This window comes from Haematobia irritans, chromosome 4 (assembly GCF_050003625.1).
Source record: "Haematobia irritans isolate KBUSLIRL chromosome 4, ASM5000362v1, whole genome shotgun sequence".
Classification (NCBI taxonomy): domain Eukaryota; kingdom Metazoa; phylum Arthropoda; class Insecta; order Diptera; family Muscidae; genus Haematobia; species Haematobia irritans.
In genome coordinates this window covers 211,291,672-211,310,714 of record NC_134400.1, presented here as the reverse complement: position 1 = coordinate 211,310,714, position 19,043 = coordinate 211,291,672, and the positions used below count along the sequence as shown (strand labels likewise).

The window sequence follows — 19,043 nt, the reverse complement described above, 5'->3', positions numbered from 1 at the left end:
TATAGATAATATCAAAATTTTATTTCTGTAGAAAATTTTTTCAAAATTTTATTTCTATGGAAAATTTTGTCAAAATTTTATTTCTATAGAAAATTTTGTCAAAATTTCATTTTTATAGAAAATTTTGTCAAAATTTCATATCTACAGAAAATTTTGTCTAAATTCCATTTCTATAGAATTTTTTGTCAAAATTTCATTTCAATAGGAAATTTTGTCAAAATTTCATTTCTTTAAAAAATGTTGTCAAAATTTCATTTCTGTAGAAAATTTTGTCAAATTTTTTTTTCTATAGAAAATTTTGTCAAAATTTCATTTCTATAGAATTTTTTGTCAAAATTTCATTTCTACAGGAAATTTTTGTCAACATTTCATTTCTATAGGAAATTTTGTCAAAAGTTCATTTCTATAGAATTTTTTGTCAAAATTTAATTTCTATAGAGAATTATGTCAAAATTTTATTTCTTTAAACAATTTTGTCAAAATTTTATTTCTGTAGAAAATTTTATTTCTATGGAAAATTTTGTCAAAATTTTATTTCTATGGAAATTTTTGTTAAAATTTTATTTCTATAGAAACTTTTGCAAAATTTTATTTCTATAGAAAATTTTGTCAAAATTTTATTTCTATAGAAAATTCTGTCAAAATTTTATTTCTATGGAAAATTTTGTCAAAACTTTTATTCTATAAAAAATGCTGTCAAAGTTTTTACTTCTGTAGAAAATTTTGTCGAAATTTTACTTCTACAGAAAATTTTGTTAAAATTTTAATCTACCGTAAAAAATTTTGTCACAATTTTATTTTTACAGGAAATTTTGTCAAAATTTTATTTCTATAGAAAATATTGTCAAAATTGTATGTTTATAGAAATTTCTGTCAAAATTTTATTTTTGTCAAAAATTTATTTTTATAGAAAACTTTGTCAAAATTTTATTTCTATAGAAAATTTTGTCAAATTTTTATTTTTATAAAAAATTTTGTCAAACTTTTATTTTTATAGAAAATTTTGTAAAAAATTTATTTCTATACAAGATTTTGTCAAAATTTTATTTCTATAGAAAATATTGTAATTTTTTCTATAGAAAATTATATCAAAATTTTATTTCTATAGAAAATTTTGTCAAAATTTCATTTCTATAGAAAATTTTGTCAAAATTTCATGTCTATAGAAAATTTTGTCAAAATTTCATGTCTATAGAAAATTTTGTCAAAATTTCTTTTCAATAGAAACTTTTGTCAACATTTTATTTCTTAGAAAACTTTGTCAAAGTTTAATTTCTGTAGAGAATTTTGTCAAAATTTTATTTCTATAGAAAATTTTGTCAACATTTTATTTCTATAGAAACTTTTGACAAAATTTTATTTCTATAGAAAATTTTGTCAACATATTATTTCTATGGAAAATTTTGTCAATATTTTATTTCTATAGAAAATTCTGTCAAAATTTTATTTCTATGGAAAATTTTGTCAAAATTTTTATTCTATAGAAAATGCTGTCAAAATTGTTACTTCTGTAGAAAATTTTGTCGAAATTTTACTTCTACAGGAAATTTTGTTAAAATTTTAATCTACCGTAAAAAATCTACCATTTTTCGTAGAATTCTACCATTTGTGAGTAAAGTTTCATAACTAAGTACACATTTATTTCTATTTGCACTCTTCATACATTAAAAAATTTAAGATTTCAATTGTTTTCTGATGGAAGTTTTGCACATTTTTGGACATGTCCTGGATAAACGAGTACTCTGTTGGGCAACCAGTACTAAAAGAAAACAAGCCTATTGTTATCGTTGGAATTATTTTCATTTTCCGAAAACCAGATTATTTTCATGGCTACTTTTTTGAAATTGGAAAAATGAAATGTTTTCATGATTTGACAAAATTTGAGATATTTACTGACATTTATCATATCAGCGTATTGTTTGTCTGGTGAATTCAATTTTTTTAGTGTAGCTAACAAGTTTATAAAAAGACTTTTCATAATGTTTGATCCTCAATTTTAGTCTCTGCTCTCTATTTCTACTAGGGTGGTTCCTTTTAAATACTAAAATTTATCATTAACAATTTCACCTCATTAACATCCCTACCCTCGTACACAAAAAAAAATACAAAATCACATTGTTTGTCTGACATAAATCCAGTCAGGAAATAAACACCGGCATTGGCAGCACATGCGATTCCGTCATATTTTGCCATTGCTGCCACTGTTCAGGGAGGCAGCGGTCGCTTATGGCTTAAAGGAATGACTTTTTTTGTAATAACAGAAAATAACACAACTTATGGCACTTTCAATGTGACCTGACAAACAGCAAGGATTTTCATTATTGGGATTATGAAAACAGCAAGGGGTTCTCGCTGAAGGACTGACAACTCCTTCATTTGGTTGGTGTTGAAAGGGGAACTCCCTGGAGAGATGAATTGTTTGGCCTCTTATTGAGAGCTTTGGCTATTCATTTAATAGTCCTCATGATTTGTGTAAAGTAATTTCCAATTAGCTCCCAATAAATGAGCAATTGTTTGGCTAAGAATCGTCGAGTTATTCACTAGAGAAGGTGAATGTATTTGGTCATGACGATGGAGAATGTAATCAAGGATGAGAATTAATAGATGAGATATTTCGTAATCGCAATAGAGCAAATATCGATTTTTGTTTAACTTTTTACTTCAGTAGAGGAAATAACAGATGACCATGCAATGTCTCAACTTCCGAAACCCTTGAAACCCCTCGAACAATAGCTTTCAGCATTTCCTTTTTTTTTGTTTTATTCTTGGGATGATTTTCTGCATCACTTATTTTCCACAATATTGCAAATGTGGAGCATTCGAAAGAGTATGGAAAACAAATGGATTTTTTTGTATCACCCCTTCCCGCTTTTGGAATCATCTCATCAACAGTCGGTGATGTGAATGTCTCATAAGAATTATTAAAGCCTATTTGTATTTAACCCTCCATTTTACATTGGGTTTTGTTTTTTGTTTGGATCCTGACAAATACATCTGTTGCCTGTCGATGTTTAGACGATGGTTTTCCAATTTCGAGGCCATTTTTGTTTCCATCTATGCTGAACCGTTTGTTGTTCCTGAATATTTCCTTCCTGTTGCCTGTGTGTCGCATTGGGTGATAGACAAGCGAATATAATTGCTCATCTCTTGACACAGACCTTTTCGACAGACGAATTCACAAGAGTTCACTTATTTTAATCAAAGCTTATAGTCCTTGAAATAAATTCGCTTGAAATAAATTCGTACATCTATAATAGAGATCGGAATGCAATTTAATTTTCTCCAAGGCGATTTCAAGACAACTAGGATAGTAAAATACTACCGCTTAGGTATTTTCCTATCACGTATTCATGTATAAAACAGGCGTTCATTAAACACCGTATGACAATGCGGTGTTTAAGTGAATGCATTAAGTATTAGTAGTTGCGGTTTTAGGTTTGCATCCCATTTATGATTACGGAAATGATACAATGACATCGCGTTAATATTCTAAGAATTGTTTCATGATGGCTCCCATGTTTTTATGTTGAAGGATGTACATCCTCCACTAATATTTAACACTGACCCGATTTGGACAATATTTTGTCAAAAATTCATATATGATTCATCCGTCGATAGATATGTATTAGAAGTATACGAAAATTTGAGTAATTTTTACAAGTTGAGAAGTGAGTATCAGTGAGCATCCGAAAGAAATAACATTTTGAAAAAATTTGCTATAGAAATAAAATTTGGGAAAATTTGCCATAGAAATAAAATTTGGGAAAATTTGCCATAGAAATAAAATGTTGGGAAAATTTGCTATAGAAATAAAGTTTTGACAAAATTTTCTATAGAAATAAATTTTTGATAAAATTTGCTATAAAAATAAATTTTTGATAAAATTTGCTATAGAAATAAAATTTGGGAAAATTTTCTATAGAAATAAAATTTTGACAAAATTTTTTATAAAATAAAATTATGAAAAAATTATCAGTAGAAAACAAATTTTGCAAAATTTCCTATAGAAATAAAATTTTTACTAAATGTTCTATAGAAATTATATTTTGGCAAAATTTTCTATAGAAATAAAATTTTGGCAAAATTTTCTATAGAAATAAAATTTTGACAAAATCTTCTACAGAAATAAAATTTTGGCAAAATTTTCTATATAATAAAATGTTGGCAAAATTTTCTATAGAAATAATATTTCGACAAAATTTTCTATAGAAATAAAATGTTGACAAAATTTTCTATAGAAATACAATTTTGACAAACTTTTCTATAGAAATAAAATTTTGCCAAAATTTTCTATAGAAATAAAATTATAACAAAATTTTCTATAGAAATAACATTTTGACAACATTTTCTATAGATATAAAATTTTGACAAAATTTTCTATAGCAATTAAATGTTCACTAAATGGTCCATAGAAATAATATTTTGGCACAATTTTCTATAGAAATAAAATTTTCTATAGAAATTAAATTTTTACTAAATGTTCCATAGAAATAATATTTTGGCAAAATGTTCCATAGAAATAACATTTTGGCAAAATTTTCTATAGAAATAAAATTTTGACAAAATCTTCTATAGAAATAAAATGTTGACAAAATTTTCTATAGAAATAAAATTTTGAAAAAATCTTCTATAGAAATAAAATTTGGACAATATTTTGACAAAATTTTCTATAGAAATACAATTTTGCCAAAATTTTCTACAGATATAAAATTTTGACAAAATTTTCTATAGAAATTAAATTTTTACTAAATGTTCTATAGAAAAAAAATGTTGGCAAAATTTTCTATAGAAATAAAATTTTAGCTAAATTTTCTATAAAAATAAAATTTTGGCAAAATTTTCTATAGAAATAAAATTTTGGCAAAATTTTCTATAGAAATAAAATTTTAGCAAAATTTTCTATAAAAATAAAATTTTGACAAAATTTTCTATAGAAATAAAATTTTGCCAAAATTTTCTATAGCAATAAAATTTTGACAAATTTTTCTATAGAAATAAATTTTGACAAAATTTTCTATAGAACTAAAATTTTGACAAAATTTCTATAGAAATAAAATTTTGACAAAATTTCCTATAGAAATAAAATTTTGAGAAAATTTGCTATAGAAATAAAATTTGGGAAATTTTGCTATAGAAATAAAATTTTGACAAAATTTTCATAGAAATAAAATGTTGGCACAATTTTGTATAGAAATAAAATTTTGACAACATTTTTTGTAAAATAAAATTTTGAAAAAATTATCAATAGAAATAAAATTTTGAAAAATTGTCTATAGAAATGCAAATTTTGCAAAATTTCCCATAGAAATAAAATGTTTACTTAATGTTCTATAGATAAAATTTTCTATAGAAATAAAATTTTGGCAAAATTTTCTATAGAAATAAAATTTTTGCAAAATTTTCTATAGAAATAAAATGCTGACAAAACTTTCTATAGAAATACAATTTTGACAAAATTTTCTATACAAATAAAATGTTGGCAAAATTTCTAATAGAAATAAAATGTTGGCAATATTTTCTATAGAAATAAAATGTTGACAAAATTTTCTATGGAAATAAAATTTTGACAAAATTTTCTATAGAAATAAAATTTTGCTAAAATTTTTTATAGAAATAAAATTTTGACAAAATTTTCTATAGAAAGAAAATTTTCTATAGAAATACAATTTTGACAATATCTTCTATAGAAATAAAATTTTGAGAAAATTTGCTACAGAAATAAAATTTGGGAAATTTTGCTACAGAAATAAAATTTTGACAATTTTTTTTAGAAATAAAATGTTGGCAACATTTTTTATAAAATAAAATTTTGAAAAAATTATCAATAGAAATAAAATTTTGCAAAATTGTCTATAGAAATAAAATTTTGCAAAATTTCCCATAGAAATAAAATGTTTACTAAATGTTCAATAGATATAAAATTTTGTCAAAATTTTGTATAGAAATAACATTTTGACAACATTTTTTATAAAATAAAATTTTGAAAAAATTGTCAATAGAAATAAAATTTTGACAAAATTGTCTATAGAAATAAAATTTTGCAAAATTTCCCACAGAAATAAAATTTTTACTATATGTTCTATAGATATAAAATTTTGGCAAAATTTTCTATAGTAATAAAATTTTGGCAAAATTTTCTATAGAAATAAAATTTTGACAAAATTTTCTATAGAAATCAAATTTTGACAAAATTTTCTATAGAAATCAAATGTTGACAAAATTTTCTATAGAAAAAAAATTTTGACAAAATTTTCTATAGAAATAAAATTTTGACAAAATTTTCTACAAAAAAAAATTTGAAAAAAATTGCTATCAGTATTTCACATATGTATATAGATAGGTGTAGGGTTTAAAAAAAATTAAAAATAAAATCGGTGGTTGGAAATATTTCAAATAAATGGTTATGGTTGTGGACATTAAAATGGATCGATTCAGCCCATCTGCTAATCTAACGTTCTAGGAAACATAAATTGATCTCCGTAATTGGAAGTTGTTTTTCGTTTACAGTAATACCGTTTATTGATCGAATAAATAACGCAATGGAAACTAATTTGCGTAAAAACTTGTTTAGTTACAAAAATGTGAAGTGTTTTAAAAAATTTAAGTTAGTCGGAGTCGAGCAACAGTGTTACGACTCCAAAATCTTCAGACTCCGACTCCACAGCCCTGCTGCCAATACCGTGTTCTACAGTGGCATATATAGCTAAAGCTCTTCTAGCTGTATTTGCTTGCATTATTTTCGATGTAGTGCAACCCCTATCTTGACAGTGTAAAAATTATTCACACGTTTTTGGTTACCCATATCTCATAAACTTGGAGTAATCATTTAAATATGAATTGCGAGGCAGATTTAATTTAATTAAAATCCTCCACAAATTGTTGGCCAGCTTCAATAAAAGATGATGATGATGACAAGAGTTACAGCGAAGGCAAGTTTTATCAATGTTTGAACAGCCAACCAAGAAAAAAAAAAACAAAACAAACACAATTGTTAGAAATTAGCATCCTGAAATATAACCACAAACGCTTACTGCGAGCTAAGCAGATCAAATAACAAGGACTCTCTAACAAGATTTTGGCATAAATTTGAATAAAATTATCGCAACATCAGACTAGTATCGGAAGGAAGAAAGGACTCTGAGATGACAATGTCAAGCAACACCAAACGGCAAATAGCATATGCCACTCAATAATACAGAGATGAGTAAAGACTCTTTACAGGATAAGAACCCAAAATGGCACACTCCACCACACACTTCTTGCACACATACAAGCAAGACGTGTTCAAATGTAATATACACGCATTAGGGTTGTCAACAACAGGCCAGGACATTGAATCACTCATATCTTGCAAATATTTCACCTTACTATTTTGAGTCACAAGGACGATGTTTACACAGTCATCCAAGCAAGGCAAACAGTTGCTTCTCTGTAGTTAAAACCATTTTATGGTCCATTGAATATTGATGGCCAGCTAAAGATTATTTACACCTATCAACCACAGACGATGTTAATTCAATTTTTCGTTTTCAAAGTTTGCCTCTTGGGAAACTGGCTGGAAATATATGGAGAACGGCTTAGGGTGAAAGGGTAGAATTTTGGTTATTTCAATTATTCCGATTTTTTAGAGAGAGAAAAAAATGTGATTGTTTGTTTTTCTTTTTTTACAAAGAAAAGTCAATGAAATCAGCTATAAAAATCCCAAAAAAACATCAATCATAATTTTGTTCCAAAGGCAAACAGGGATTTAAATTTGCACAGTGGTATTCGTGCAATAATTTAAAAAGAATTTTCGATGAAAAGATATTATAGACAAGTAAGAGAGAGGTAAAGTCATTCGGAACCGAATATATAGGGTGGTTGATATGAAGGTCATCATATTCTTGACAAGCCATTATGCGTCTGTTTTTTTCAAAGGAAATTATAAAGAAAGTTTCAGCGCTAAACTGTGATTGAGTTATATTTGGCTGGTAAATCACAAGTTAGCAAACTTTTTTTCATTCATACTCGTAATTGATATAATGAGCAAAATTTTCGAATTTTCGACTTTTTGTAAATTCGAAAAAATTGACCTTTCGAAAATTCTAAAAATGATTGAAAATTTGGAATATGCCACTTTTCCCGTATTCGTCTTTTTTAAAATTTGTAAAAGTCAACTTTTAGAATTTTCCAGTTTTGAAAATTTTAAAAAAGTCGGCTTTTATAAAAGATTTTGACTTTTTCGGCTTTTTAAAAATTTGTAAAAGTCGACTTTTTGAATTTTCCAGTTTTTTAAAATTTTTAAAAAGTCGTGTTTTATAAAAGATTTTGACTTTTTCAAAATGATGAGAAGCGGTTTTTTTACTTTTTTAAAGTTTGAAAAAAAAAACTTTTTGAAAATTTTGGAAAAGTCTAACCTTTTGAAAAAGTCGAACTTTTTGAAACAGTCAAGTAAACTTGAAAAAATACACTAGTATGGATTTTCTGAGAAAAGCCATTGCACGAATGATTGTTATAGGGCATTTTTCATACAGCTCGTTTTTAACCGACCAATAGCAATAGTGAAGTGTTAATATCATGCTAAAATTTTCCTGATCTCCCTATATTTTTGTCATTTGAATCAATAAAAAAAAAAATCACACAAAAAATATATGGTTCTTTGAATAGCTAACACATCGTGTCAGCCACCCTGTACACATACATTTTCCTAGTATATATGAAAAAAAAACTTTGTTTATCTACACCACTGTCTTTGTTCGATTTGCAAAGCTCCCTTGACTATAAAAAGTCATTTGGCTGCTATTGAAAATAAAGCTCAAAAACACGCCTTATACTCCGCCCCAGTGTTAGGTATCCTTCATTGTCTGGCATAATCGCATCAGTAACACGTGACCACAATTGTTCTCTTGGAGTGTCGATAATAAGCATGTTTATATAGGAAGTGTGCTTGTCTGTAAGTCTTCCCCCCTCTAGGGTTGGGAATATGTTCAAAAATCGGAAATGTTCGTTTAGCAAAAAGGATGGAAAGACACATCACACCAAACCACAAGGATGTTGTTTCCCCCACTCAGTCCTTACACGCCAGGATATGAGGGTTATACATAAACTGATGGTCCAAGATAACAAATAACAGATTTTAATGAATTCAATTTTAAATTTGAAATTCTTTTCCCATTTCTGGTTCAGGTCAGGCAGAAAATCAATTTTTATTTGACTCTGTTCTTCTAAAACTACTTACCCGTCTTCACTTGGTATTTCAGAGTGGTAGCACAGTCTTCAATCAATTGCTGGAGATTCACTGCACGATCTGGTATATCCAAATCAAGAAGACGTTTCATATCCTCTGGATGATGGAAATCCAAAACTTTCTCATTTCGATCATTTGTGGCCTTGACAAAATCCAAAAGAACATCAATCACTTTGAGTAGAAATTCTCGGGTCTCAGGGCCCGCTGTGGTGGTGGTGGGCAAAAGCTCTGCAAAAAGGGGAAAATAAAATCAAGATTAGTTTTGAAAGAAGCTTTTCGATATTCGATAAACAAAAAATAGAATACCAACAAAAAATTATTGCCTACTGCATTTGGAGATATCAGCTATGTTGAAAGTTAAAATATGTTCTCGCCTTCCGTTATCAGGAAATTATGTCCTCCTTTTTTATCTTTGACTATGAATAATGGTTATGAGGAGATACACATACACTCACCAACCCAGATTGATAAAAAAAAAAAAAAACGGAAATATATTTTCACCCAATATTATATTTCTCATAAAGGCATTCAGACCACAACCATCAAATGGGGGAGCTCTTATAGCCATCATAAAAACCGGAAGATAGCTTACTGATGTGAACCCTCGTTATTTCAATACTCTCCCAGATGTTACCCTCTTGTAGGAAGGTTTTTGCATTCCAGTGCACTCAGTGTGTGTGTGTCGGCTTTGTGTCAATTTTAAGACACTCTCACTCTCTAGATGAACATCCCTTATTTTTTGTTCTTGGCAATTTTCGTTTCATTTATATTGTGGAGATTTTCCTTGTAAGGACTTAAATAATTACTAATTGATGTTGGTTTCTGACTGGGCCATACTACTTATTTTCCCAAGGATTAAATTGTCAGAATAATGGATTTTTTACGTAAAGACAACTAAGAGGGCAGAGATTTGGAGTTCAGTATGTTTTTTTTTTTTGAGAGAGGTGACTACGGACATAGTATCACATAAAATTTTATATATACGATTAAATTGAAATGAAAATTGCTTCACTCATATTCATGAAAATTTCAGCAATGTGTTTCATGGCAACGAATGCTTCCTTTTTTTGTTATCTGTTTGGAGAGGGTCTCCCTCAGCCCCACTATGCCAAAACTAGTATACCTCCAGGGTTATAAAAATCAAATATCAACTTTTCAACTAAACGACTTGCTGTCAAAACAGTCATAAAACCAAAGCTGACTTTGTGCACCCAGAGAAGGAATATGATCACCTCAAACATGTTTCAAGAGCAAAAAGTTATTTTTGGATGGTGACCATGTAATATGTTTGTCGCAAAAATTTTGCTTTCTCTGCAAACATAACATGCTTTCCGAAAACAGATACATAATTTCCGAGAAAATAACATGGTTGCGGCGAACATGTTGCTCTTGAAACATGTTTGAGGTGATCATATTCCTCGTCTGGGTGTGATACCTTAGGTTAGACTATTCTCCACCATAAGATAGGGGGTTAACTAAATTTGTCATTACGTTTGTAACACATCGAAATATTGGTCTCAGACCCCATAAAGTATATATATATATATATAATGAGCCTTAGGTTAGGTTAAGTGGCAGCCCGATGTATCAGGCTCACTTAGACTATTCAGTCCATTGTGAGACCAGATTGGTGAACTTCTCTCTTATCACTGAGTGCTGCCCGATTACGTGTTAAGCTCAATGACAAGGGACCACTTTTTTATAGCCGAGTCCGAACGGCGTTCCACATTGCAGTGAAACCACTTAGAGAAGCTTTGAAACCCTCAGAAATGTCACCGGCATTAATGAGGTGGGATAATCCACCGCTGAAAAACTTTTTGGTGTTCGGTCGAAGCAGGAATCGAACCCACGACCTTGTGTATGCAAGGCGTTGTGCGCCAGCATCATCAACGGCTGCACGGTTGCGTGAGATATCGCTGTGGTTGGAAAAAACTCACGGTCACAGTTCGGTCCTCAAAGTAATACCGGACGTGCCAAACGTACACTCAAAAAAATGAACTCTATATTTCACTAAAGCTGATTCATTTCTATTTTAGTTCATGGAATTATTACGATTTAAGAAAGTTTCCATTACTTCAATATTTTTTTTGCGTACGTTAGTTAAATTAACTAAAACAGAGGAAAAAATATACACAAAGCATAAAGATTAACTAAATTCGTGTTCCCCCAAAAGTAGTTCAGAATTTCTTAAAATTTGTAAATTTTGCCAATAATGTGTCCATCATGAACTTCGTATGGTACTAAAGACATTCTTGCAATTTTGAACTCCATTTTTTTCCTTCAAACTACAAAATGTTCTTTAACAAGTAAAAAAAAATAAGGAATTAACAGGTTGGCTGACAAGTCCCCGGTCTGACACATAGATGGCGTCGCTAGTATTAAATGCATATTATTTTTATATAGTACCAACCTTCAAATGATTCGTGTTAAAATTTGACGTCTGTAAGTCAATTAGTTTGTGAGAAAGAACGTCTTTTGTGAAGCAACTTTTATTATTGTGAAAAAAAATGGGGAAAAAAGGAATTTCGTGTTTTGATAAAATACTGTTTTCTGAAGGGGAAAAATACGGTGGAAGCAAAAACTTGGCTTGATAATGAGTTTACGGACTCTGTCCCAGGGAAATCAACAATAATTGATTGGTACGCAAAATTCAAGCGTGGTGAAATGAGCACGGAGGACGGTAAACGCAGTTGGCGCCCGAAAGAGGTGGTTACCGACGACAACATCAAAAAACTGCGCAAAATTAATTTTAATGACCGTAAAATGAAGTTGATCGAGATAGCAGAGGCCTTAAAGATATCAAAGGAACCTGTTGGTCATATCATTCATCAATATTTGGATATGCGGAAGCTCTGTGCAAAATGGGTGCCGCGCGAGCTCACATTTGACCAAAAACAACAACGTGTTGATGATTCTGAGCGGTGTTTGCAGCTGTTAACTCGTAATACACCCGAGTTTTTCCGTCGATATGTGAAAATGGACAGTCGGCAGTCGGCTGAGTGGACAGCGACCGGTGAACCGTCTCCGAAGCGTGTAAAGACTCAAAAGTCCGCTGGCAAAGTAATGGCCGCTATTTTTTTTTTGGGATGCGCTTTGAATAATTTTTATCGATTATCTTGAGAAGGGAAAAACCATCAACAGTGGCTATTATGTGGCGTTATTGGAGCGTTTGAAGGTCGAAATCGCGACAAGACGGCCCCATATGAAGAAGAAAAAAGTGTTGTTCCACCAAGACAACGCACCGTGCCACAAGTCATTGAGAACGATGGCAAAAATTCATGAATTGGGCTTCGAATTGTTTCCCCACCCACCGTATTCTCCAGATCTGGCCCCCAGCGACTTTTTATTGTTCTCAGACCTCAAAAGGATGCTCGCAGGGAAAGAATTTGGCTGCATTGAAGAGGTGATCGCCGAAACTCAGGCCTATTTTGAGGCAAAACCGAAGGAGTACTACCAAAATGGTATCAAAAAATTGGAAGGTCGTTGTATCGCTCTTGAAGGGAACTATGTTGAATAATAAAACCGAATTTTGACAAAAAATGTGTTTTTCTTTGTTAACCCGGGGACTTATCAGCCAACCTGTTATGTCTAATATTTTTATACACTGCGCCACACTGTGGAATAGGGTATTATAAGTTAGTGCATATGTTTGCAACACCCAGAAGGAGACGAGATAGACACATGGTGTCATTGGCAAAAATGGTCAGGGTGGGCTCCTGAGTCAATATAGCCATGTCCGTCTGTCCGTGAACACATTTTGTAATCAAAGTCTAGGTCGCAGTTTTAGTCCAATCGACTTCAAATTTGGCACAAGTATGTGTTTTGGCTCAGAATAGATCCCTATTGATTTTGGAAGAAATCGGTTCAGATTTAGGTGTAGCTCCCATATATATATTTCGCCCGATATGGACTAATTTGCTTAAAATTTTGCACAAGAAGAACAATTAGTACTATAGTCAAGTGTGCCAAATTTCATTGAAATCGGTTCAGATTTAGATATAGGTCCCATATATATCTTTCGCCCGATATGTACTAATACGGTCCCAGAAGCCAGAGTTTTACCCCAATTTGGTTGAAACTTTGCACAGGGAGTAGAATTAGTAGTGTAGTCAAGTGTGCCAAATTTGGTTGAAATCGGTTCAGATTTAGATATAACTCCCATATATATCGTTCGCCCGATTTACACTCATATGACCACAGTGGCCAATCTTTTACTCCGATTTGATTGAACTTTGCACAGGGAGTAGAATTAGCATTGTAGCTATGTGTGCCAAATTTGGTTGAAATCGGCTCAGATGTAGATATATCTCCCATATATAGCTTTCGCCAGATTTACACTCATATGACCACAGAGGCCAATTTGTAACTCCGATTTAGTTGAAATTTTGCACAGGGAGTAGAATTACCACTATAGCTATGCGTGCCAAATTTGGTTGAAATCGGTCCAGATTTAGATATAGCTCCCATATATAGCTTTCGCCCGATTTACACTCATATGACCACAGAGGCCAATTTTTAACTCCGATTTAGTTGAAATTTTGCACAGGGAGTAGAATTAGCTTTGTAGCTACGCGTGCCAAATTTGGTTGAAATCGGTTCAGATTTAGATATAGCTCCCATATATATGTTTTTCTGATTTCGACAAAAATGGTCAAAATACCAACATTTTCCTTGTAAAATCGCCACTGCTTAGTCGAAAAGTTGTAAAAATCCTAAACGTCTAATACATATATATCGAGCGATAAATCATAAATAAACTTTTGCGAAGTTTCCTTAAAATTGCTTCATATTTAAATGTTTCCCATATTTATACCCTTCACCACTACTGTGGTACAGGGTATAATAAGTTTGTGCATTTGTATGTAACTCCAAGAAGGAAAAGTCTGAGACCCATCGTTTAGTATACCGATCGTCTTAGAATTAAATTCTGAGTCGATTTAGCGATGTCCGTCTGTCTGTCTGTCTGTCTGTCTGTCTGTCTGTCCGTCTGTCTGTCTGTTGATGTATTTTTGTGTGCAAAGTACAGCTCGCAGTTTTAGTCCGATTGTCCTAAAATTTGGTATAGGGTCCTGTTTCGGCTCAAAGACGATCCCTATTGATTTTGGAAAAAATCGGTTCAGATTTAGATATAGCTGCCATATATATTTTTCACTGATCTGGTCATAATTGGCGTGTATATCAACCGATCTTCCTCAAATTCCGTACATCCGAATATTTTATGAGTCTCGAAAAACTTGCAAAATATCAGCCAAATCGATTCAGATTTAGATATAGCTCTCATATATAGCTTTTGCCCGATTTACACTCATTTGCCCACAGAGGCCAAGTTCCGATTTAGTTGAAATTTTGCACAGGGAGTAGAATTAGCATTATAGCTATGCGTGCCAAATTTGGTTGAAATCGGTTCAGATTTAGATATAGCTCCCATATATAGCTTTCGCCCGATTTACACTCAAATGACCACAGAGGCCAATTTTTTGCTCCGATTTAGTTGAAATTTTGCACTGGGAGTAGAATTAGCATTGTAGCTATGCGTGCCAAATTTGGTTGAAATCGGTTCAGATTTAGATATAGCTCCCATATATAGCTTTCGCCCGATTTACATTCATATGACCACAGAGGCAATTTTTAACTCCGATTTAGTTGAAATTTTGCACTGGGAGTAGAATTAGCATTATATCTATGCGTGCCAAATTTGGTTGAAATCAGTTCAGATTTAGATATAGCTCCCATATATAGCTTTCGCCCGATTTACACTCAAATGACCACAGAGGCCAATTTTTTGCTCCGATTTAGTTGAAATTTTGCACAGGGAGTATAATTAGCATTGTAGATATGCCTGCCAAATTTGGTTGAAATCGGTTCAGATTTAGATATAGCTCCCATATATAGCTTTCGCCCGATTTACATTCATATGACCACAGAGGCCAATTTTTAACTCCGATTTAGTTGAAATTTTGCACTGGGAGTAGAATTAGCATTGTAGCTATGCGTGCCAAATTTGGTTGAAATCGGTTCAGATTTAGATATAGCTCCCATATATAGCTTTCGCCCGATTTACATTCATATGACCACAGAGGCAATTTTTAACTCCGATTTAGTTGAAATTTTGCACTGGGAGTAGAATTAGCATTATATCTATGCGTGCCAAATTTGGTTGAAATCAGTTCAGATTTAGATATAGCTCCCATATATAGCTTTCGCCCGATTTACACTCAAATGACCACAGAGGCCAATTTTTTGCTCCGATTTAGTTGAAATTTTGCACAGGGAGTATAATTAGCATTGTAGATATGCCTGCCAAATTTGGTTGAAATCGGTTCAGATTTAGATATAGCTCCCATATATAGCTTTCGCCCGATTTACACTCATATGACCACAGAGGCCAATTTATAACTCCGATTTAGTTGAAATTTTGCACAGGGAGTAGAATTAGCATTGTAGCTATGCGTGCCAAATTTGGTTGACATCGGTTCAGATTTAGATTTAGCTCCCATATATATGTTTTTCTGATTTCGACCAACATTTTCCTTGTAAAATCGCCACTGCTTAGTCTAAAAGTTGTAAAGATGACTCTAATTTTCCTAAACTTCTAATACATATATATCGAGCGATAAATCATAAATAAACTTTTGCGAAGTTTCCTTAAAATTGCTTCAGATTTAAATGTTTCCCATATTTTTTTACTAAAATTGTATTCCACCCTAGTGCATTAGCCATCTTAAATTTTGAGTCTATAGATTTTGTAGAAGTCTATCAAATTCTGTCCAAATCGAGTGATATTTAATTGTATGTATTTGGGACAAACCTTTATATATAGCCTCCAACACATTTGACGGATGTGATATGGTATCGAAAATTTAGATCTACAAAGTGGTGCAGGGTATAATATAGTCGGCCCCGCCCGACTTTAGACTTTCCTTACTTGTTTTTTACTAACATTGTGTTCCACCCTAGTGCATTAGCCGACTTAAATGTTGAGTCTATAGATTTTTTGTGCAATTGGCTTGACGTCTGCGTTTCTAATACAGTCTAGTTAAAATTTTCTAAAATAATCTATTTTCTCTAAAATTGACTAAAATATTTTTTCCTAGTGGGTTCACTGTTTTTTGAGTGTAGTGGATTGCTCTCTGGCGAAACCGGTTTTTGACAACAAGTTTGAAACTATAATTCCCAAAAGTGCGGAGTGGAGCACACAAACCCCTGGAAATAAACGTTATATAGATTTCTACACCGATGACACAAAATTGAATGGATAAGTGGGTTTCGGAATATATTCTAAAGACCTGGAACTTAAAATAGCGAAACGATTACCTAATCGCTGTAGTGTTTTCAGGCTGAAATATTAGCAATAATAGAGGTGGCAAATTGGCTGAGAATTTATGTTCCAAGAAATGTTGACATTAATATACTCGGACAGTCAACCTGAAATAAAATCCTTAGATTCTGTGTTCCTTAACTCGAAAACGGTCATCAACTGCCGCAAATCTCTCAATGAGATAGCTGAGCAGTACAATATTCACCTAATATGGATGCCTGGCCATAGGAACATACCGGGGAACTGCGAAGCGGATGAGGAACTACCTTACATATTCCTGGGGAACTAGAATCTGTTGGTATGCCTCTGGCCACCTGCAAGCTCATGCTGTGTGACAAGGCTATTATGATGGTGAATGTCCGATTGGAGAATTGCAAGGGTTGCCACGACACTAATGGCGATTTCGATTGGGAAAAACTGTGCAACATTCTCCAAATTGATTGCAAAATATGAAGGACACTGTCATATATTTCGGATCCGGTGTCCCTCACAATATTATGAATTAACAATAACATTGGAAAGACACAATCATTTTGGCTAAAATACAATGAGGAAAAAAGTAGTGTAACACCAAGGCAACATATTTTTTGCGAAACGAAAACGCCCTAAGAAAATATGGCCCCATCTAAACTTAAAACGCACACTACATATGTTAGTGTTTTCAAGACGTCAAATTATTGGCGCGAAGTATAATGACTACTGCATGAGCTGTCATGATGCGGAGGAAAAGGAATCATTTAAACATCTCTTGTGTCAGTGTCCTGCATTTTTGTGTAAGGCGTAAGCGAATTTTAGGAGCATGCAGCTTTAGATTACTGGCGGGCCTGGAAAATGTTAACTTAAGCAGTCTGCTAATGTTTTTGCAGACATATACCACAAACACATTTAACATATACCCCAAACACATTTTGCTTCAAGCATATATATTTTCACGATTGGTCCAAATTAAATATTGTTTGTATTGTTCAAACATATTATGTTTCACCTTAAGCATACACTGGTAGAAAAAAATGTTAATGAAATTTTCCTTGTGTATATATATATTTTTAAGGCGCCAATTGGTTACTTCCATTCTTTTACTTGCAGCATACTCTCTAAGTCTCTCTTTCTAAACACATATATGTTTATAGGCTATTTCTAAATAAATATATGTTTCATCAGCTTTAGATTACTGGCGGGCCTGGAAAATGTTAACTTAAGCAGTCTGCTAATGTTTTTGCAGACATATACCACAAACACATTTAACATATACCCCAAACACATTTTGCTTCAAGCATATATATTTTCACGATTGGTCCAAATTAAATATTGTTTGTATTGTTCAAACATATTATGTTTCACCTTAAGCATACACTGGTAGAAAAAAATGTTAATGAAATTTTCCTTGTGTATATATATATTTTTAAGGCGCCAATTGGTTACTTCCATTCTTTTACTTGCAGCATACTCTCTAAGTCTCTCTTTCTAAACACATATATGTTTATAGGCTATTTCTAAATAAATATATGTTTCATCCAATCATATTATATTTACAAACATTTTATGTCCCAAACATAATATGTTCTAACATATTATGTTCCAAACATGATATGCTAGTTAATGAACATTGTATGCTTGCACATAAAAATATTGTGTTTAAAAATTAGTCTTCCAAACATATAATTTTTACACCTAAACATATGAAAAACAGTCTTTTTCGTCCTTGTAGAAGTACCCAAATGTATGTACCTATTAGTTAATGTGGTATCACAACGGACTGAATAGTCTAAGTGAGCTTGAAAATAAATCGTATATACTCTTGATCAGGTTGAAATTCTAAGACGATCTAACTATGTCCGCAAGTCTATCAGTTGTAATCACGCTCCAGCCTTCAATAATAAAATTTTGCACAAACGATGAGTCTACACACTGAAAAAAATATTTACGTGATATTAAAGATTGCAGAACCTAAATTTTAGTATGCGAAATTTACAAAATATTAAGGACAAATTTCTTTAATATAATGAAATTTTAATTCAAATAAAGTTTATAATTTTTGTTTCAAAAAATTTTTTCATTAGATTTAGGACACACATTTTGTAAATTTGCGTCCCTCCGTTAAAGTCACATGTCTTTGAACTAAGACTAATTTTCCTTAAAGTAAAGAAACACATTTTTGATTTAAAGAAATTGTCCTTAAATTAACTGAAATATTGAAACTTTAGATTTAAGATAAAACCGCTTCAAATATAGGCTAAGACTTATTTTGAGGATTTAGCGTCTTTGGTTTAAGAAAACATTTTTACTTTGAAGTATCCGTTATAATTTGGATTTTCAAACTGGCATTTGTTTGTACGTTAGTACCTTTATTATTAAACCGCTAAAAGGGAATGAAAATTTGATAAATGAGATCTGTACCCTAATTTTAATTTTATTGGTCCTAGATTTAAAGCCAGATAATAGGTCGCTAAAAATTTCTTTATTTTAAAGAAACCGCATCTTTGGCTCGGAATCAATACC

The 19,043-nt window shown here is 31.5% G+C and overlaps 1 protein-coding gene across 1 annotated transcript in view; it reads right to left on the bottom strand.

Moving 5' to 3' along the window:
- The window catches only part of Gad1 (glutamate decarboxylase), a 69,704-nt gene that overhangs the window by 41,678 nt on the left and 8,983 nt on the right, over window positions 1–19,043 (bottom strand). Inside the window, exon 3 of the mRNA XM_075304659.1 lies at window positions 9,218–9,454. Coding sequence (XP_075160774.1) covers window positions 9,218–9,454 — 237 coding nt within the window. The remainder of the gene's footprint in view (window positions 1–9,217; window positions 9,455–19,043) is intronic.